Source organism: Malania oleifera, chromosome 6 (genome assembly GCF_029873635.1).
Source record: "Malania oleifera isolate guangnan ecotype guangnan chromosome 6, ASM2987363v1, whole genome shotgun sequence".
NCBI classification, from domain to species: Eukaryota; Viridiplantae; Streptophyta; class Magnoliopsida; order Santalales; family Ximeniaceae; genus Malania; species Malania oleifera.
The window spans coordinates 105,992,637-106,015,047 of NC_080422.1; the positions used below are offsets into that span (position 1 = coordinate 105,992,637).

Below are 22,411 nucleotides of genomic sequence, written 5' to 3' on the forward strand. Positions count from 1 at the left end.
GTGTTGTATTATAATGGCAAAGATCCAGGGAGGGAAAGAGGATATCTGCTAGATGATCATGAACTCCAAAGAAAACCTATACATGTTTCATGGGGAAAAAAGCCCTTACCTCCTATTAGGCCTCTTGCTCCTCCCAAGACAGTTTTTCTTCTTTATCTACAGAACCTAACGTGGGTTTTTCTCAAAGGTGAACCACCTCCTCTCAAGCTCCCCCTAGCCGCTTTATAAAGAGCAAGTGTTAGGACCTTGTGCCCTAACACTCCTTTTTTCCCCAAAGCAACCCCTCAAGATCTAGAATTTGGAGTTCAAAGTTAGGCTAGATAAAACTATGTCCTCAAAATTTCTCTATTGCATTATTTAGTTCAATTATTTTATTTTTGAGAAACTATTATTTGTTTACCAACCGAACTCAAGCACCCAGCCTAGCATCACAAGCACTCTATAGAGTCCAACATTTACTATAAATCATCTTATCGTAAAGGAACTCAAGGTCCTGAAGGAAATTGCCATGGCCATTTATCCTTTAAAGCAATGCTCTTAGACATTGATTTTTTCTAGGCACTAACCACGCTCACTTTTAAGATTACAAACCTTACCCCAACTGATCCCTCTTAATCTTCACCTAGCCGAGACCACATATCTCATCTTCTTCTTCAATTGATGAGCAATATCTGCAATATTTTTATAAGAGAGGCCAAAGAAAGCAAGGGGTGGGAGAGGATAAACAAGCCTGAATCCAAATAATATGCCCCATAGAGCTAAAACAGCCCCCTCAATGCATCCAATATCATGGCTACTTTCTCAAAAACCAAATTTCAAGAGGGAAAAAAAAAGAGACAATGAGACTCTGGGCTCCTATACAAGCAGTATCCAAAATCAGATGGAACCCATGAAAGAACTCCAAGAATAACCTACTAAGAAAAATTATAACATTTTCACCAAGTTTGTAGGCCAAAATCCCACACCTTAATAATCTATCCTTCTTAGGCACCAAAAACTAGTCACCAACCTAAAGGTCATGTCCCCTTTCATGGAACTATGCCACATTGCCATGCGTGAAATTGAGCAAAGCAAGTCCCGGATTGCCGTTCTAAGGCTCAGTGAGAGCAAGATTTACAATTTAAAATTGTTAAAACTTGGGTTCGTAGTTAACACAAGCTTTGTTCAGCATAAATATAAAATTTAATGCAAGTGCAAAACAAATGAATAAATTTGAATTGTATGAGACAAGAGGTTATAAAGTTCTCTGCTGGTTCATTCTGAAAGCTGAATTAAGGGTCATTTCCTCATTCAACTTAAAAGTAGTTAAATCCTTCCTCCCAACCTCATTCCTCGTTATTTTAGGTCTAACCCTACCTCTTATAGTACCATTAATAATAACTAGCTCGATCCTCTTCAATGGTCCACCATTTGGCCTTCATTTTAAATGTTCAAACCATCTAAGCTGCCCCTGCCTTGTATTATCTTCACCAATTTTATTCTTAACTTGTAGCGAATATGTTCATTCTTTAATTTATCCTTCTATTTTTTACCACTCACCCTACTTAGCATTCTCATGTCAGCCACTTCTACTTTTTGAATATGTTATTTCTTAGTTGCCCAACATTCTCATCCATATAACATGGTCAGCATGTGAATATTATATTATAGAGGCATTATTGTCCAAAAGTCAAAATAGTTACTACAATTTGGTCAAAGTAAAATTCCCATGAAACTTATCCATAGAGAAGGTAGGAACAGGATGCACATGTTTCATGGGAATCCTTTCATCCCAGGAAAGTGAACATTCCAGCCACATCAGATTCCCAAGCTCAAACAAATGTGGAATTGAGATGCCAATCATGCCATTCCAGGAATCTTGAAAGATGCTACGAACCAAACGCCCCCTAAGAAGCATAATAATAGAAATACAGCAACAACAGCAGCAAAACAACAAACGCACACACACACACACAAACATGCATATGTATATATAATTATGGGTGTCTATGTACATGCTTGTGCATATTTATTAACATAAAAGTTCACACACTACAATGCATGCATTTTTTTGCTTGCAGTAAAGTGCAATAAGAGCAAATAATATCTACATTTCACAATATTAAGAATAAAGTAAACACAGGCTAAGACCTTACGAAAACGTAGGCGGCATAGCAAAGCTTTGCAATAGCCTTCTTCCAAATCAGGATTACATTGTAATGGCTCTATATCTGCACTACAATAGTTTGTACAACTGTCAGGAAATATATTCTGAAACATCTTAGCTTCCACGCATCCAAAAGATAGCACTAGCATTTAGCAATATAAGCCAAAAGAATTAAGAAATATTAAAATATAGCATTCATTCTTAGAGAGTATACCAAAGAAGCACTTTATCTCTTACATTCTGGAGATTGTTCACCAAGTTAAGAATATGCATACCGTTGACAATCAAGAAGGATAATATTGCAAGTCAATTAAATTGACAGAAGAGTTCAGCCCTGTAGATTATTCCGTAACCAAACAACATCAGAAAATTCATAACCTTTATCCCCTAGGTTCTTGATTTGGCTGGAGAAATGTGGAGATAAGAGAAAAGAAACGTATAGTTGAGAAAAGGAGAATAGAAACGAAATTAGCTTCTCCACACTGTTTTAATAAGGGGTGAGAGTAGAGAGGAACGTGGGAAAAGAAAAGAAAAGTCAATTGTCATTTACAACAGTACCCCATGTCATGCTACTTTTTAAAGTATGCCTTAAAAACGTTTGCCTATTTGCACGGGTTCTCTCTTTTTCTCTATGGGGGGATTACTCTACTTCTCTCTACTTATTTTCACTTCTCTTCATCTTTTCTTTAGATAGAAAAGAAGAGTTATTAAAGAAGAAAGAATATACAAACAGAAGGAAGGAATCCTCCTAGGAAGATGAAATGTCAAAAAAGAAAAGATTGCACCCAGCCAACACAGCCAACCAATCATGCTGTAAATCTGCAAAGCACATCCCTTTGAAACAGCCTGCTGCAAAAGCACAAAAAGGAGCCATAATTAAATCTTATCCCATAGCAAATACCATGGAATCTTCTCCCCCTTAAAATGTGAGCATTCCATTCCAACCAAATACCCCAAAAAACAACAAATAACCCACACCTCCACAAGGATGACCAATCATTTCTCCAACTAAACGCCATAAATAAAAATAGCCAGCAGATCCCCCACCTAGTTCAGCAAACCCAATTTTCTTCCAAAAATATCTGACAACTTGCCCTGTATCCTCCATGAGAAATAACAATGAAAGATCAAACGAAAGGCAAATTTAGAACTAACAAAGCAAAGAATACACGTATCCAAAATAAAGCCTTAGGATGCCTCTCATTCTCCAACAGAAATTGTTGTTAACTCTATTAAAGACAGCCAACTACATAAAAGCCTTAATTTTAGAGGGACCTTTAGCCTTCCAAGTTCCAAATACCATGATGAAATAAAAAAGCCATGTCCTTACAAATCAAATACTTAAAGAAAGATACGCATAAATAATACCACAAAGAATCCAGAACCAACATCTGAACATCCTTAATATTGGAAGGACAGCAGCCCTCTAACAAACAGAACAACAACGAGTTCCTCCACCTCCCTATTATTAAGGGACCTATATAACTAGACATCCGAAGCCATTCAAGAATAAGAAAGAAGAAATAACCCCATCATGCAACAAGGAAGGACAACATGAGGAAAAGAAATGAGAAGTGCAGAGTCACACCAAAATGTCTTCCTATAAGAGAAAGCAAAAGCCCATTACCCACAACAAATTTGGTACAACGGATAAAAAGTAAATAGAGCTGCGTATACACCTCCAAGGACTCTCAAAAGAACATCTCATCCCACATTTGCATTCCAGCCAGCAAAAACTCATTACCCACAACAAATTTGATACAAGGGAATCAAGGGATAAAAAGTGAATAGAGCTGCATATACACCTTCAAGGACTCTCAAAAGAACATATTATCCCACATCTGCAATCCAGCCATTCACCTACATGCCAAATTTTATTTTAATCACTTTGTACCAGAGGGAATCCTCCTCTAAGGGTTTCTCCTCTCTTCAACTTAAATGAACCAAACAAGAGAAGTTGAGAGAAACCGATTTCTTTTCTCCTTCTCTCCATTCCTCTCCAAATGACCCTAGTGAAAAACCAATTAACTGCATAATCTATCTATACACACACGCATGCACACACATATATATATGCAGAACAAAGAGCCTTCCTTGGCCTCCACAGTACCAATCCAAATCTTTGGTCATTCGAATTTTAAAAATTAGAAAATTTTTTATAAAAAAAAAATATGAAAATTACAACCATTCAAAACTCTTTTGTAGAATTAAAAATATATATAATAAAAAATATATTTATTATTATGTGCACACAATCTAAGATACACATTTATTGGGCTCATTTCCTGTGCATCACATGGGTCTCCACCAGGTGCTCTAAATTTCAAGCATTAAGTAGAGACATAAGAGAATTTTTTTTAAAACAAACAAGAAGAATTGTGTTAATAAAGAACGTATAAAGAAGGAGAACAACTAACCCTTAAAAAGAAAATAACATCCCCATTTCCTTCATTTAGTATGTTTGATGAAAAGTGAGCTAGCTACATTAGCTGAAAAACACTTTCACCTTGGGCGCTTTTACTTTTGCTTTTCCACTTCATCAACACACAAAATTGGCAAAAATAACTAAGCCCACCCTCAAGTTTCTATATGATTCTTCTTTTTCTTTTCTTTTTCACTTCTCTTCTTTCTTCAAGGGATGAAACAAAATACTGGTGAAGGTTAATTGAACTTTTATACATCTCATATAATAAATCTAAACCAAACTCCACCCTTCAACAGCATCTCTATGAATTCACTAGAATCCCATTTAATCTCTATATATGATGTTTTAGTACCAACCAACAATAAATATAATTGAAATTGAACAAAAAAAAAAAAAAGGTGGCTGCAAATCACCTTCTAATACTCTTTTTTTATATGATGGAGCCTTGCAAGCACGAAGTTGGCGAGAAATTGTTTCTTCTACAGCATTTAGCATTGACAAGCATTTTTCATCTCGATCTAATTTCAAGGGTAGACCATGTGCCATTGTAAAAAGATCCTCTTCCTACCAAAGAAAAGAATGTGATCATAAGTGAATCAAACAACATCTAAATCATTATTGCAAGCAATCAATAAACAAATTAAACTTGAAAGGAAAAAACAATGTAGCGCGTAGACTGCGCACACACAAAACTCTTTTTGTCATGACAATGCAAAAGGATATTTCATATGTAACACACAGTGCACTAGGCCCCCAAGCCACATCAGAGTCTGGAAATGCTCCCATCAGGCCCACCCAGTGCCCAAAATGATGTCAGATCAAGAATAAAAATAATGTTAAAGTACCCAAAGTAAACCTTCTTTTGCCATGTTTCTATCGTCCCTTTCCCTATTAAACCATTGACGAAGCCACAGAAAAATATGATAATAATAAATTGCTTTTATTTCAGAAAGCTGCCTCCATAATGTCTGAACTAGAAAATTCTTTGCTCAATAGAATTCAAATGACCTAATTTACATATCTGTTCATCTTCAAAGAAAAAGTACGCACAAAAATGGGAAAAACCATAAAATGATAATTTTCTGATAAAGTTAATTAAAGCCAGGAGAGCTGTAAAAAATACTTTACTTCATGCGTACGTGCATCTGAAACAACAGATATAACTGCATTGCAGGTTGCACGTATGATTCTGCAATAAGAATCCAATAAGGCATGTGATGATGTTCGCTCAGGCCTCAGAAGATAGATGCAAGAATAGACAGTTTGTGCCAGCGAATGACCCTTATGCCATGTTGCCTGCCACATATATTAAAATTTAGATTGAAAGGCCTAAGTGCCACTGAAGAATAATCATGAAACATAATATTAGTAGTACCTCGCATGCTAGAAGATGATCCATGAGGTCAATTGTGCATTGAACGTCAATAGTTTTATTGAAGCTAAATGGAACTGGAGCAGCACCATTCTCAATGGCTTCATCAACAGAGTAATATCTACAAACAATACCTGAATCCATCTTTGGGTCCATTATCTAATAAAAATAACGGACACAACTTATAAGTCTATGTCCAGCTGATGTTAACTTTGAATTCGAGAATCAAATTATACATTAATGCACACAAGTTCATTGTGAAGTGTACTGATTATGCAAATAGCTACCTCAAGATCCTATGCATGAACAAAACCCAGCAGCAACTCGAGAAAAGACAAACAAAAAGAATCCTAAACATATTTTAAGAATACATTTAAAAATTGTACAATTAAGACTTACAGGATCAATATAATGCAGGTCAAATCTACTCAACAGGAAGCATCAGGCATTTCTTTAGCATAGCATCACACCATGCACATATAGGTTTGCACCGCACAAGAGAATAAAGGAGCCATAAATCTATTGACCCCTTTCCTGAGATGCCAAAAACCAGCTTCCAAGACATTTTTTTTGGGATGAAATGATTGCATGGGATTACAGAACTTAATCCACCCTTGGAACTGGAAACATACTTGGATGAAAAAAAAAATCTGCAGCGACCACCGTCTGCAATATTGTAATAAATTTATATTTTGCATTTTGTTTCAATTTCATGAAGATTGATCAAGGTATATTAACTTGATTTTCTAAGAGAAAGCCCGTTTCTTTTCACTTGTAAACAGATATAGGTATGTTGCAGTCCACTAATTCATTAAACTATTCAGGAGTACAATCAATTCAAAATCCCTTCCATTCTCAAATACTTTCGGATATTCAACTTTCTAACAGACATAATTTCATTCCACAGACAACACAGATTCAAATAATTATTGGTTCCGGACCTTATTTATTTAATAATATAAGCAGTTACAAAGTGCCAAGCCAACTTTAGCCAAGACATCCGTACTACAGTGAAAAAACTATTTTCCACAGCTTGCAACATAGTCCAGCATTACTGAACATCTAACTCCTATCACCTATGGATTGCTGATGTTCCTGATCTAAAATATCTCAAGCCATGGACATTTAAAAGTTCATACAAGATCACTTATTCGAAAAACATGTAATTTTTTGGTGGTAACAACTAACAAGCATCCTCCACCTAGTCCTTGGGACTCCCCATTCTACTCAATCTCATTACTATGGCTCTATCATCAGTTACAATGACAGTAACACAGTGTGTAGTGGAAGAACATCATATATAACGCTAAGAAAAAGCAAGATGTTGTAATACCTCCAAAGCAGACATGGCTGCAAAAAGATTAAAATTATCACCATGAATGAGCTCACCATCTTGAAGATCTGTAGCCAAACAATAAAAAAGAAAGTAAATCAGGCCAATGTGAGCAAGGAACTAGAAGGTATTTACCTATTAGTTTTCTATGTATAAACGCGAATGAGTAATGTACATATCAGTGTGTCAAATCAGTAAACAAGAAATACAATTGAAGCAAAAATTAGAAGTTAGAAACAATAAAACATCACCCCAGACCAAGGGTGTACAGATATTACCAAACAACCAAAAAACAGAACCAGAAATAAAATTTTAACCTCACTTTATCTCCCTCTCTCTTCCCATAACCTGAGATAGACACTACCAAAAACCCTTCACTTTATTTCTTGAGGTTCCAATTTTTAATTCAGCAATGGGATCCACTGTCCTCCCCAGAGAAACACAGCCAAAGGAGTACAAAATAATGGGTCAGCTTCCCTTTCCCAACCCCCAACCCGCCTTCTATCTCCACAAGCGCCTTCTTCTGCCCTTCCTCCTTAGAATCTTTGCCTACATGGCAGCTCGTATCTTCAGCGATACTCCACCATCTCCAACCCGCAAGAACTCCACCATCCAAAACATCTTTACACACTTCCAAACCAATCGCCACTGATTTCTTCTCATCTTTAGATTCTAGGAAGTAAGAAGACTCGCCTTCATCAATCAAGAGAATTTGGTTGCCCATCATCTATGACCTCCATGTCACTCACTTCCATGTCTCTCTCCAAGTCCATTGACTCTTTGACAAGCTCTTCCCACTCTCATTTGTAGCTGTGTCCCAAATGGAATTATTGGGCCAATTTGATTTCATTACAAGTCTCAGCTATAATTAGGCTGTGATTTCTCCTTGAGACTTGGGCTTAGCGAAGCCCTCCAACTTCCCTGTCCAAAGGAGTGAAACAATTTGGGTGTTGAACTCCCTCTTTAGAACAATCCAGGCTCCACCAAGCCCATAAATTCTTGAGCTTAATGCCCTTCTTAGTCTTGTCACCTCTGAATTTGAGGTTCAATTTTCAACTTGAAAAAATGCTCCCATTCTAGTTGTGTTTTTGGCCTCCTCCTTTACCCAATCCACACAAAACTCCACCGTCACCTCTTGTTCCTCTACAACTCCAAATCATGTATGGTTTGTAAAATGGAGTAAGAATAGAATGGAATGAAAATTTGAAACATGAGCATGGTGAAATCAAGTGATGAATTTGATTATGTTCCACTTCATTCCATTTCATTCCTATGTATTAAACATGTAGCAATAGTTGGTGTTGTTTCCATCCAAACCGCATTCTCTACCACCCAAGAGCCTACTCGGACAGCCGACAGGCACACGATAAGATGGTATCTCACAAGAATCCTGGCCCAATAATATGAACTCCATTCTTTGCATCTCCATGATCCCCAAGGTAGCAACTACAATAGTGGCGAAATTTCCAATCCCCAGCCCACCCTGTATGTCAAGTCGCAGGCACATAGAGAGGGGGAGAGGGAGAGAGAAGATGAAGACGAGGTCACGTGAATAGGATTACCATAATAAGGGTTAAAATGTCAAAAAATATTTAGTATGTTCCACTCTTAATGCACTCAGCGAATGTCACTGGATTTTCAAATGTGTGAGGAGATTCCTCTAATAATAACAAAACTAAGGTACATCGGTGTAATTTGTTACAAAAAGGAACACTGCAGAGCAAAAGCACATAACTTCAAGCAGATAGGAGGAAACCACTTTCCAGACTGTTTTATTAATAATACAACTCAAAACACTTTTGCTTGAGTTACTTAAAAAGTTATAGATGATAAATTCAATACTGCGCCGTAAATATCTAAGAAATATTACAAAATAGCAAAATATTAAATAATACTACCACAATGTTTTCAACTTCTGCATCAATAAGAACTTGATTGATGTCTTCAACTAAAACCAAACCACGTTACACTAAAAATGGAAAATATATGATCAGCTTATTTAGAAATCTGTGGTTGACATAAAATTTAATAGGGTATCAATTGGTAACATATTGAAGAAACAATTTTTTAAAAAATAAAAATAAAAAGTCCGTCTAATTATTAACATAATATAGACATAATTTGCACCTCAAGATACAGGAAGATTACTCATCCCAATGAAGAAATGTCATCTGGTATAAAATCTTCCAATCATGGAAAATCATGTGTGTGTAATCTGCGCTATATATATGTGTGTGTGTGTGTGCGTGTGTGTGTGTGTTCGATTTGCGCCCTGCGCAAGCACAAGAGGGGAGAGAAATTAAAGAGACAGAAACTAAAAACACGTTCCTCTTCACCTTGAGCTAAATGAACGGCAGCTACCAATAAATTAAACGCAGAAAGAAGAGCGTCCAGAATCTGACCAATTAAAATGTTGACATGTGGAGAACTAAAATGCGGAAAACCGCACATTCTAAACTTCGACCATTCTGTAAACGCAAAACGAAATCTTCCCGTTTCATCCAAGCAGTATCACAACACATGCACTTGCGGACTTACAGTCCGCTTGGTTACTTACGAAGGTAAAGGGATGCATGAAATCAAAATCTCAAATGTTCAATTTTTTTAACTTTTAACTTCCTTGATTTTCAACGGCGCGATAACACCAGAAAAAAAGGAAAGAAGCATAGAGAAGTAAGTTAGGGCAAGTAGGATCAACCTTTCGTTGCGGCCTCGAGGAGAGGGGAAGCGTCGGCCCAAACCGTGTGGTCGCCTGAAGGAATGGAAGCAGTGGGAACCGCGCGAGCATCTCTAGCTCCATCTTCTGCAACCTTCTCTGCCATTTATGAAGCCTGCTTTTCCTCTCCGGCCGGCGCCTCGCCTGGCTCTTGCTTTGTGGAGAAGGGTCTCCGCCTACTGCTGGAGACTGGAGTATCTGCTTCCGTGAGAAGACTCCTCCACTGTCTTGTTTCCTTTTGGCCCGTGCAGCAGATAGAGAGAGAGAGAGAGAGAGAGAGAGTGGGTCAAATGGCGAACAAGAAAGCAATGGGTTGGTGAGCCCATCAAGAAGAACTAGGTTGGGCCCAGGTTTAGGCCTTTAACAAAATTCATTTTTATGATAATTCATTTTATATATATTTTTCAATTTGTAAATTTGGATTAATGGGATCCAATTTTGGAGAGTTGGCTTGTTCTTTTCATTTTTTGGGCTCGCATGATTTAGAGTGACTTTGATCTTTTTCGTGCAACAATTTTTTTTTCTTTTTAAAAGTAAAAATTAAGTGCCAATTGATTAATTTTTTCAACATTTAAAAATTAGTTTAATATTTTTTAGGAACTTTTAAAAGTAACAAATCTAAAACTTTTAAAATTTTAATTTTAATTTTTTTATAAAATATTTTATTTTATTCTTATTTTTACAACGTTGCATTTGAGAGTGCAGATTTTAGACCTTAAATTTGGATTTTAATTGATTTAAACAAATTTTAATAAAATTTTGTATCATATTTTATCCAAATTCAATACAAATTCAAATCTAAGGTCTATCTAAATATAGGGTAATTGCATTTTCTACATATATATATTTATTTTAATCATTTCAAATAAATTTAAACACCTTTCAACTTTTTTACCAAAGGCTTAAAGTAAACTTTTCTTTCTAATGGCTCTTTTTTTTTTATGAGGTTAAACTATTTTTACAACAATCTCAATCAACTTCTTTTTATTAGCTCCTTTTTCGAAAGTCACATAGGTAGCAAACTAAGTTTTAATTATACAACATTTTGTTATCCGTGGCCCCTTTGGGGAATTCGATACCTCAAATTTTGGAGTTCTAAAAGATGTTGGGCATAAATGGGTTTCAAATACAGGTGATGGATTGAAAATGGAGGCACATAGATGTTGTTTTGCATTTGTTTTGTTCAGATATCACTATTCTTTTAAAGTTTTGGAGGTTTAATTGATGATGGAAAGGAGGAGTCCGGTTTGCTCAATTGCAATGAAAACGAGTTCTATGGCTAGTTTGGGGGAGCAAAATATGGGTCGATTCCATATTATTGAAATTGAGTAATGAGTGTGAATAGAAGTGTTCGGTATTGCTTAGTTTATTGTCATTGTGAGTAGAACTCTTTCAATGGATTTATCTATAATTTGGTAACATTGCGAGTTGACATGTGCATCTTCTTCTTCTACCTTTCCCTCTCTCTTTTGCATGCCTAATTGTGTGCACTAGAAGGAGGACCTAGTCTACATTTTTTTTTGCTCCCTTCGTTTTTATTTTTATTTTTATTTTTGGTTTTTAAATTTCAGTTCTTAACTATGCTGCTTTGTACCTTTTCGAACAAGTTCATTTTTATTTTTTCTTTTTTCTTTTTTGCCACTAGTCGCTTCTTACCTCTTAGACCTCTTAAGCCCTCCAATGTCTTCATGTGGTTTCTGTCTTCTCTCTCTCTCTCTCTCTCTCTCTCTCTCTCTCTCTCTAGCCTCAATCTCTCTATTTTTCTTTTTATTTTCCTTATTTTTAGAGATGGAAGCAAGGTGAAGAGACGATGATGGTTGGATGACAATGGTGGCCAAACGGCGACGGTGGAAGTGATGATTTCAAGCAGCATGGCAATGCAAGGGAATCACAATCTTTTTTTTGTTGTTAGTGAGTGATGATGCTTCTTTCTAAGTGTAAAAACTCATAATTTTCACATTAGGATTTTTTTGTGTGTCCGCGTGTGTACGTGCATGTCTTGGTGTAGATTTTAAGATATCTTTTTCTTTGTTTTAGATTTATGAATTGTGATATAATTTTTGTTTGATATATTTTATCTATGCATCTATGAATATGAAATTTTGACTCAAATTCAAATATGTGTGAATTTGAATAAAGCATAATATAAATTTTAATTGAATTTATTTAAATTCATATAAATTTAAGTACGAAACTGCAAATCTATGTTTAGCATGAGAAAGAGAATAAAATAATTAAATTGAAGTTCTTCAAGTAGAGGATCATATTCAACAACACATACATCTCATCATGATCTTCGCTAGAAATTGGAGATTTGTATGAAAAAAAGCATTAGGTGTTTGAAGATTTGTGTCTATTAGAAGTTGGTTTGGTTTGGTGACTAAAGATCTCTCATAATTTAGCTTTTGAGATTTGATGTTCTTCAACTACAGGTCATTGTTCAACACGCACCCTTCTCGTAAATTATGCTTGAAAATTGAAAGTTAAACCAAAAATGAGCATTAGGTGCCTAAAAGATTTGTGTTTATTAGAAGTATATTTTAGTATGGAGGCTAAAGATTTACCTTAGAGGATAACTAGGGACTGGCATGCTTAATCATGTGTTGGAACTAGAAAGTTTAGGTCAGTTGCTATAAGTACTATGATACCATTTATCATCATAATCCATAATTAATTAACAATGCAAATGGGTTGCATTTCGGGTTGTTTACGTTAATAAGTATCAAAGAAGACAATTACATCTTTGTCAAGAAATTGAGATGCTTGTAACTTCATTAAATGGAATTAATACACTCAGGTAAAATGTCAAAATATCTCATCTATTGCAACACTCAAAATTAGAATTTATCAAAGTTAATCAAGTTGTTACTAAATGTCATAGTCAAACTTTTATACTTACATATTAGGAATGTCATCATATTGTATCCAATCAAGCTTAGTGTGTTTACTATATAGTACATACTCTTCATCTTTCCACATATTATTTAGCTATTATACTTCTTAATTATCCCAACCAAATATATACTTGATTTTTTTTAATTATTATACATTTTAAGTACATCGCTAGTGTAACGCAGGCATTCTAAAGGGAGGGGGACTACAAACATCCATCCCATGAAGCGCAAGGGAACCATTCATTCCTCCCTGGTTTATATGCATGCCTAGGTAAGTCGAGGTCTTTAAGCAATAGGGCTTATTTTCCCATAAAAAAAAAAAAAAAATCCAAATTCTCACCCACTTTGTCTATTTTATGAAATAAAGAGAAAATGGGTCACTTTAAGCCTTCTAGGGGCCTATGCCAATGTGACCCTCTTTGTCACTATCATTTTGTTCTTTACATGGAAATATTATCTTTTTGTGTCATGAAAAAACTCAACTCCAAAGAATGGAACCATATTAAGATCTCCCACAGAGGTCCTATTATTTATCACCTCTAATTTGTAGATGATGTTATCCTTTTTTACGAGACTTATATCACTCGAGCTCAACAATTAGTGCCACTATGCTTGAATTTTGTATTTTTTTTTGGCATTTTAGTTAATACAAATAAGTATAAAACCTATGTTCCCCTTAGAAAGTTTATAAGAAATCAAGATTAACTCTATTTGTCTTGGATATAAGCATGGCAATAACCTAGGAAGTATAATAGCATTAACCTAATCACTGGAAGAAGTTAAAAGAAAAGTGTAAGCACAATATTAAGAAGATCAAAAGCAAGATGTTGACCTAGAAGGCTAAACTTCTTAATTTTGTAGGTGTTTGACTCTCATTCAATATATTGTCACTACCATTCCTTTATATTTGATGTGAACAACATAACCACATTAACAAACTTGTGAAAGACTTTATTTGGGGATGTAGTCTGAACAGCGAGGGCATTCATTTAATTGGTTGGGATTAAGTTACACAACCTAAAAGGGTTGGTGGTTTAAGGATAAGAATAATTTATGAAAATATTACTGCAATGGTTAAGAAGTTAAGTTGGAAAATTATAACTAGTTGAAATTAGACATGGGTTCATCTTTTAAGATCTAAATATCTCCATTATGGTAATCTCTTTAACCATGATGTGCCTAGGTTTCAATCATATCAAGAATGGTTTTAGATAGACTATAGGTAGTGATAGGGAAATCTGGATGAATAGATGGCTTGAAAAGGAAACACTCGATGATATTATTGTCGATATTCACCATGTAGATATGAAACTCAAAATATCATATGTTCTTAAAGAGAATGATTCTTGGAATTTTGACAAATTTCATACCCATATTCTTGGATGAGAATAGATTGCCGTGATTTTCTGAACCCTCGATTGATCTAGCAAAACACAGAAGCTTGTCAAAGAATTTCTGTCTCCAGGTATACAAAGCTAACTCGAAGATCTTATTCTCATCCTATACTTTGGTAAAGTCTAGTCTACAGAACCTAACAACCTAAGCTCTGAATATTTCCATAACCCGGCAGTGTGAATCACATCACACTTCCGACTGGTTAAGGCTCTGATACCAACTCATAACGCCCCGGCCCTTTATACAGCCCCAGAGTGCTACTACACCTGTATAATACACCTATCTCTGATAAATATACATACACAATCCACCCTTAAAGGGGCATATGGGTGTTTTATACTAATCTATATTCTCATGCACAATGGAAAACATGAACATTCATACGGAATCTAATAGACAAACCAGAGTTTCTAATTGTATCCTTACATACATACAATCGTACTTAAAACATAACTTGTTCTTAAAATCCCCAAAAGGACATTATGAACTAAGTCTATTACATATACAAAACACTTACGTAAACTACACAAAATCCTATGCTCCAAGTCCCTCTAGCAACTAAGACATGTGCCCTGCAGGACCTGAAACAAAGGTTATATGTTGGGGTGAGACACTTCTTAGTAAGGTGGAAGATATTACATCAGTGTGTGACAACATGTGTTTAAACCAGTAGAAAGCAGTTATATACTTATAGCATTCTCAATCCTATAATATAGGAGATATATAGACATAATTCCTACAATAGATAGTTTAGCATCATTACAAGCGAGAGTTCCTGAGGTTAGGGTAGGATACAGGCCCACACACTGTACAATCCCTCCGCCCGATACTCAAACCTGAGACTCTGCCATTTTAGTTTTCAAATCATGTATATGCATATTTAGAACATCGTCCAGTTTAGAAACAATCATAACTAATGCCAATATTGTAACGACCCGAAAAATAATGGCATTTAAATAATAAAGAGAGAGGGAAATGGAAACAGTATCAGAAAGAGGCAGTCGACTTCGTCGACGAACGCGAACCTGAAAGATTTTCCATAGGGCCTCGTCGACGAATCCCGCAGTATAAATGGTGCTTAAACTCAGTTTTACGTAGAAAATCAACACCGCTCTCTTCTCTCTCTCTCTCTCTCTCTCTCTCTCTGTCTCCTACGGCCTCTCCCTTCTCTTGTTTCAATTTCGGCCCCATCAGTTGCCGGATCGATGATCTGATGCCACCACGACGCTCCTGACAGAGTTCTCTACAAGTCTGCCAGAGCGGATCGTCGGTGGGACGAAGTTGGAATTCATCCCAAATCTAGGGTAAGGTATTTTATTTAGTTTTTGACCTTCTAGCAGTTGTAGGAAATGATGTAGGCCAAGAAATATAGATATTCTATTATGAGATTTATGATTTTCGGGGTGTTTAGTGGAGAACCCTGCGGGTGTAGGACCCGTCTCAATAGGGGAATTTTAGTAGGAATCAGGTAAAGGAAATATGTTATGCTAGGCAACTTTACTATGTTTCAACATAAACTATACGTTTTTATCAGATGATTATTCACGATAAAAATTTATACAATTTATCATTCATGTATAATATGTTTAAAATTAATGTGTGACTTGAGAATATGGGTATAGTAAAAAAACATGCTTTACAGTATTTTCAGGATATAATTTACAGAATATACAGCCAGTGGTTATGTTTTATAGTAATTATATAATACCATGATTATACAATTTTCAGTACCATGATTATACAGTTTACAGTACCATGATTATACAGTTTTCAGTATCATAACTTACAAATTACAGTTCAGTTTAGAAATACAGATGATACAGTTACAATTTATTACAGTGTCATGGTTAATACAGTTATTACAGAATCATGGTAAAACAGTTAGTTGTATATAGAAATATATTATATAGTATCAAACCCTGTTGGACCATACAGCAGAGCATGGTACCGTAACTGCATACAATTTACAAAGTGTAACCACCTATTCAGATAATATGTGATAGTAGGTCGATCGTATAGTACCCTGATGTAGAAAGGCTCCCCATCAGATATGGGTTGAGGAGGGTAGATCAAACCGAGGGAGTATAGTGGTTTACCCTGGTCAGCCAGTTAGGGTAGATCCCGCCTATGGGCCGCACAACCCTGTCATGAGGGGTTAAATCATGACACACAGTTATCCACAGGGAAAGTTTTCAGTTACTATTACGTATATACAAATTTACAAAGACAGAGAATATACTTATGTACATTAGAAGTATTTTGAGTAGAAACCTAAAATACAGATATGTTAAGCAATATGGAAATGGTGGAGGTTTTTATTGCTTGTACTGTATTTACAGATCCAATTATACATGATTATATAGAAACATATTTTCATAGTATTGTAACTCATTTGCCACACACTAGTAATAGCATATTTCGTCTTACTGAGCGTTGGCTCATTCCAATTACTTTAACATTTTTCAGGTGATCCAGATAGGTGAGCAGATCAAGCTCGCAGATAGAGGAGCCTCAGTATTGCCCTGATATTAGAGTGAGTATTTTAGGGAGTACTTTTGTATAGCCCTAGCCAGTTGAGGATATTTCTGGGGAACAGTTATGTATGTATATTTTGGGAAACAATTTAGCACTCTGGTATTGTATATAGTTACATATGGTTATGTTTATTTGATTTATGCTTCTCGCTGCTTAGGTTGATGTTTAACCCAGTGTGGTATCAGAACATTTTAAATGTTATATATAAACTCAATTAAATATCAGGTTGTTATAGTTTGGTATCAGAGCCTAGGTTGCTAGGTTCTGTAGACTATAGAGTGCAGTAGAAGCAATACCAGAGTATAGGAAAAGGATTTTAGGTTTGTTCTGTGTTTGGGAACAGGATTACCATGGTGGTTTTTGTTTTTTTCCTAGGGTGACGATTTCAAGAAAACCATAGTAAACTATTGTCGGGTTGTGTGTCTAGGTGACAGAACTGGATATTAAGTTAAAGTTAGGGAAGGTAATTAATTTTGAGTTGGTACAGGATAGGTCCGTATAGGAGATAAAGTGCTTAAGTGTGTTCTTGTTTTCAGGATGGATCCAGGAAGTAGTGGCACGAATGCTGGGGAGGATAAGCCAAGACCTTCTAGTATAGGTGGAGGAGATACAGATGTTGTACTGCGTAGTGTCACTCAGCAGGTGATAGTTGAGATGGCCAGGAGTTCTGGGGAGCGTGGCTGTTCGATTAAGCAGTTTATACGGATGAAGCCCCCATCCTTCGCTGGAGGAGATAATCTGATTGTAGCTGAGAATTGGGTCCAGGACATTGAAGATGTAATGACCTGCTCCTTTTTAGCATATATTTTTTTTTATATATAAATAAATTATCATCACATCATACATTCCAGCTCAGCAGGTCACAATCCACCTGGGCCCGTGGGCACTAGGGATATAACAAAACATACAGCAGAAGCCTACGCAGCAGAAAGTACAAAATCATATACATCTCGTCATAATGTGCATAACACATACCAGAGTCACTACAATTACTATCTCACAGTATATACATCTCAAAAATGAAATCTAGGGACAATCCCCACAAAACCTAACTGTCCCTACCAAAAACTTACCCTTCCAAAGAGGGCAAACAACTGATCTAGATCAGCGGGGCTTTTCCCGCTCTCCTATTAGGGGCTCCTGAAAAATGTATAAGATTTAGGGATGAGACACCTCTCAGTAAGGGAAATAAACTAATACCAATGTGTGGCAACATGAGTATTATGTGTTCTACATATACCATACATAACATATTTAATACTGTTTATCAAATATGGGAAAATATATGCATATCAACACATAGCAGAATATACTGCATTTTCATAAATATATCTCATCTCATACACTAATAATAACATAAAACAATCCTGGTAGGTTAGCTGGCTGTTGTCATGTATTACCCCCACATGACTGGGTTGTGTGACCCGAAGGCGGGACCTGACAATGGTTGGCCGACCACTGCTAAGTCAAACAGTAGTCTGTAGGTCCGATGGGTCTACCCAGACTGGTCCGTACACCAGGGGCGATAACAGCACACTTCTTGAAAATAACCACATCGACCATCCAATCTCACACCACTCCGTACAGCGGCGTTAACACAGATATCATGATCACGAGGACCATGGACACATAGCAACGGTACCGTGCAAGTGCTAGCCTAGACCAAGCCAACCAGGTTCTGATATCATATACATATACTAAAACCGTGATACATAAATATCTCATATCATTTATTTTCACATCAATCATATCATTTCACATATATACGTGTATCATGAAAATCATCGGCTCGTACGCCGGTATTACACATTTTAACATAGCACGGCCCGTACGCCGGCAAATCACATAGCACAGCCCATACGCTGGCAAACCACATAGCACGGCCCGTACGCTGGCAAATCACATAGCACAGCCCGTATGCTGGCAAATCACATAGCACGGCCCATACGCGGGCAAATCTCATCCACATGGCACGGCCCATACGCCAGAAAATCACATATACATATAAAAATATCTCGACCCGTACGCCGGTTTTCCATCATAGAAATCCATATCGTCCTCATTCCCAAAAAAAACAGTATTTCACAACATTTTTATACTCATGCCACACTAAACAAATTTTCTACATATTCAACATATCATCATTTAAACAGTATTTTCCAAATATAAATCATATATATAAATATATTTATTTTTCCTGAAACCAGATGCTATATATATATACATACATTTTCTCAAAACAAAACTAGCTTAGTTTATCCCCTTACCTGATTCCTGAAAAGCCCCTAAGAAAATCTTTCCCGTACCCACAAGGTTCTCAATTCAATACCCTGAAAATGAAAACTCGCAGAATTAAAGTTTAGTATTTTCGTACGTACAATATTTTCTATAACTACCACTAAGTCAAATTCGACTTAAAAAGTCTTACCTCAACTTAAGGATGATTCCCAACGTTCCCAATCAATACCCTGGAACTGAAAATTTCCAGTATTAAAGTTCAGTATTTTTACAAGTATATTACTTTCTTCAACTTTCAAAAATCCAAATATTGAATATAAAGCCTTACCTTGGATTTGGGATGAAATCCAACTTTGTTTTCGTGATGATCCGTTTCGGCAGACTTGTAGAGAACTTCGCCAGGAGCGTCGTGGTGGTTTCGGTTTGTCGATCCGGCGTAAAACTAGCCCGGAATCGAAGAGAGAGAGTTGTAGGAGAGAGAGAGAGTAGGAGAGAGAGAGAGAGAGAGAGAGAGAGAGAGAGAGAGAGAGAGAATGAACTCACATCCACCAAAAATCCAATTAAATTTGGATTTTACCTTCAAAGCTTCTTAAAGAAGCTTGTGTTAATTTAATAATATATATATAATAAACCTTAAGTAAAGTAAAGTAAAGTAAAGCTTCTTTAAGAAGCTTTCATACCTTATACACACACACACACACACACACACACACACACACACACACACACACACATATATATATATATATATACATGCTTTAATATTTATATATATATATATTTGTTCCTTATCATACTGTTCATTTTACTTATTAATTTAATTAATTAATTTTATTTTATTATTTTATTATTATTATTATTATTATAATTATATTTTTTTTTTTCCGGTTACTACAGAAGAGACGTTGGTTGTGCTTCCTTGTACAGATGAGTTGAAGGTAGTATTTGCAGCATTTAAGTGGATAGAGGAGGCGAAGCGCTAGTGGAGATCAACGCGTCTGATAGAGGAGCAGAGGCCGGTTCCAGTTCCGGTGACATGGGACCGATTCAAGGAACTGTTCTTCAAGCGGTATTTCCCTGCTATCATTCGGAGCGCAAAAGCAGCAGATTTTATGCATCTGGTACAGGGGCAGATGACTATATCCCAGTACGTGGCTCGGTTTATCGAGTTGTCGCATTTTGCTCCACATCTGGCACCTGATGAAGAGAAGAAGGCAAAGAAGTTTGAATAGGGACTGAGGCAGAACTTGTTTGAGCAGGTGATTGGTTTCAGGGTTTAAACATTCACAGAGGTTGTAGATAGAGCTGCGATCATTGAGAGTGGTATTTAAAGGGGTTTAGCAGCTCAAAATCAGAGGAAGAGGCCGACACCTCAGAATTTTCAGGTAGGCTCCAGTAGAGGTCCATGGAGAGGAGGTCGCGATAGGGGAGATCAGCGGTTGACAATAGGACCCCATGGGAATCAGGGTACGCCAACTTACCTGGTGTGTCAGACGTGCGAGAGACATCATTTGGGGGAGTGTCGGGTAGGCAGAGGTGTATGTTATCGTTGTGGGAGACCCGGCCACATGGTACGTGAATGCCCAGGTCAGCCAGATCAACTCCCAGCTCCCAGGCCTTATCAGGGAGGACTTCAGGCAGCTCAGGGAGGATACCAGGTGCCTCGTGGTGGCCAGCAAAGGAATGTGGCCCCGGCGCGAGTATACGCTTTAACGCCGGGTGATGCAGAGGCTGCTACGGACGTGGTGATAGGTACATTTACTGTTTTATCATATCCAGTTATTGTTCTTTTTGACTCAGGTGCTACTCATTCTTTCATTTCTACATCTTATGTTAAATTATCTGAGAGTGAGACCCAGTCATTAGATGTAACGCTGTCAGTAGCTACACCATCAGGATCAGTGATTAGATGTCAAAGGGTACTTAGGGGCTATCAGATAGAAATTTAGGGAAAAGTGTTACCAGCTGACTAGATTGTGTTTGATATGTGTGGGTTTGATATAATACTTGGTATGGATTGGTTGGCTTCTAATCATGCCGGCATTGATTGTCGTCAGAAAGAAGTAATTTTCAGCCCCCTGGAGAGCAGGAATTCATATTCGTTGGTTCGTGGGTGCGTGCTCCGTCGCAACTGGTGTCAGCCGTGCAGGCGAGTGGATTACTCTTGGACGAAGGTCAGGGATTTATAGCATTTGTGAAAGAAGTATCTAAAAATGGATTGAAGATTGATAGCACTCCAGTAGTATGAGAATTTCTATATATTTTTCTAGAGGAGTTACCTGGATTGCCTCCTGTGCGTGAGGTGAATTTTTTTTATAGATTTACCTCTAGGGACTGCGCCAATTTCTAAGATTCCCTATCATATGACTCTAGCTGAATTGGGAGAATTAAAGGAGCAGTTGCAGGATTTGTTGAATAAGGGATTTATACGACCCAGTGTATCGTCATGGGGAGCTTTAGTGTTATTTGTAAGAAAGATGGGTCCATGAGGATGTGTATTGATTATAGAGAAATCAACAAGGTTACTATTAAGAATAAATATCCTCTACCCTGTATAGACGATTTGTTTGATCAACTCCAGGGTACATGGGTATATTCCAAAATCGACCTCGGATCTGGTTATCACCAAGTGAGAGTAAAAGCAAAGGACGTCGCAAAGACAGCCTTCAGGACCAGGTATGGGCACTACGAGTTCCTCGTTATGCCGTTTGGTCTGATGAATGCCCCAGCCGTGTTCATGGACTTGATGAATAAAGTTTTCCATCAGTATCTTGATCAGTTTGTAGTAGTTTTCATTGATGATATACTGGTGTACTCGAGGAGTTTTGAGTATCATGAGGTGCATTTGAGGCAGGTTTTGCAGATACTTAGGGAGAAGAAACTCTATGCCAAGTTTAGCAAGTGTGAGTTCTGGCTTAAGAATGTAGCATTTTTAGGCCACATGATCTCAGGTGATGGTATTTCAATAGATCCTAGTAAGATTAATGCGGTAATGAATTGGGTCAGGCTAAAGAATGTGCAGGAAGTCATAAGTTTCTTGGGGCTGGCAGGTTATTACCGCCGATTCGTTAAGTGGTTTTCAACTTTATCAAAACCTCTCACGCGTTTGACCAGGAAGAATGCCAGATTTGTGTCGGATGAAGAGTGCGAGCAGAGCTTCCAGGAATTGAAGCAGCGACTCGTCACTCTACCAGTTCTGACGATTACATCAGGAGGTGACGGGTATGTGATTTACAGTGACGCGTCTTTGAAAGGGCTTGGTTGTGTACTGATGCAGCATGGTAGGGTGGTAGCATATGCATCTATGCTATTGAAAGAATATGAAAAGAACTATCCTACTCACGATTTGGAATTGGC

The 22,411-nt window shown here is 36.9% G+C and overlaps 1 protein-coding gene across 2 annotated transcripts in view; it reads right to left on the reverse strand.

The window, feature by feature from the left end:
- LOC131158213 (uncharacterized) overlaps nucleotides 1-10,324 on the reverse strand; it is a 46,496-nt gene extending 36,172 nt beyond the window's left edge. Inside the window, exons 1-6 of one of the 2 annotated variants that reach the window (XM_058112917.1) lie at nucleotides 9,975-10,324; nucleotides 7,277-7,344; nucleotides 5,947-6,102; nucleotides 5,700-5,867; nucleotides 4,985-5,135; nucleotides 2,131-2,210 (exon numbers count right to left, since the gene is read on the reverse strand). In XM_058112917.1, the coding sequence (XP_057968900.1) occupies nucleotides 2,131-2,210; nucleotides 4,985-5,135; nucleotides 5,700-5,867; nucleotides 5,947-6,102; nucleotides 7,277-7,344; nucleotides 9,975-10,098 (747 nt within the window). In that variant the 5' untranslated portion in view covers nucleotides 10,099-10,324. The remainder of the gene's footprint in view (nucleotides 1-2,130; nucleotides 2,211-4,984; nucleotides 5,136-5,699; nucleotides 5,868-5,946; nucleotides 6,103-7,276; nucleotides 7,345-9,974) is intronic. The other variant, XM_058112918.1, reaches the window with a different exon arrangement.
- Nucleotides 10,325-22,411: the final 12,087 nt, after the last annotated feature.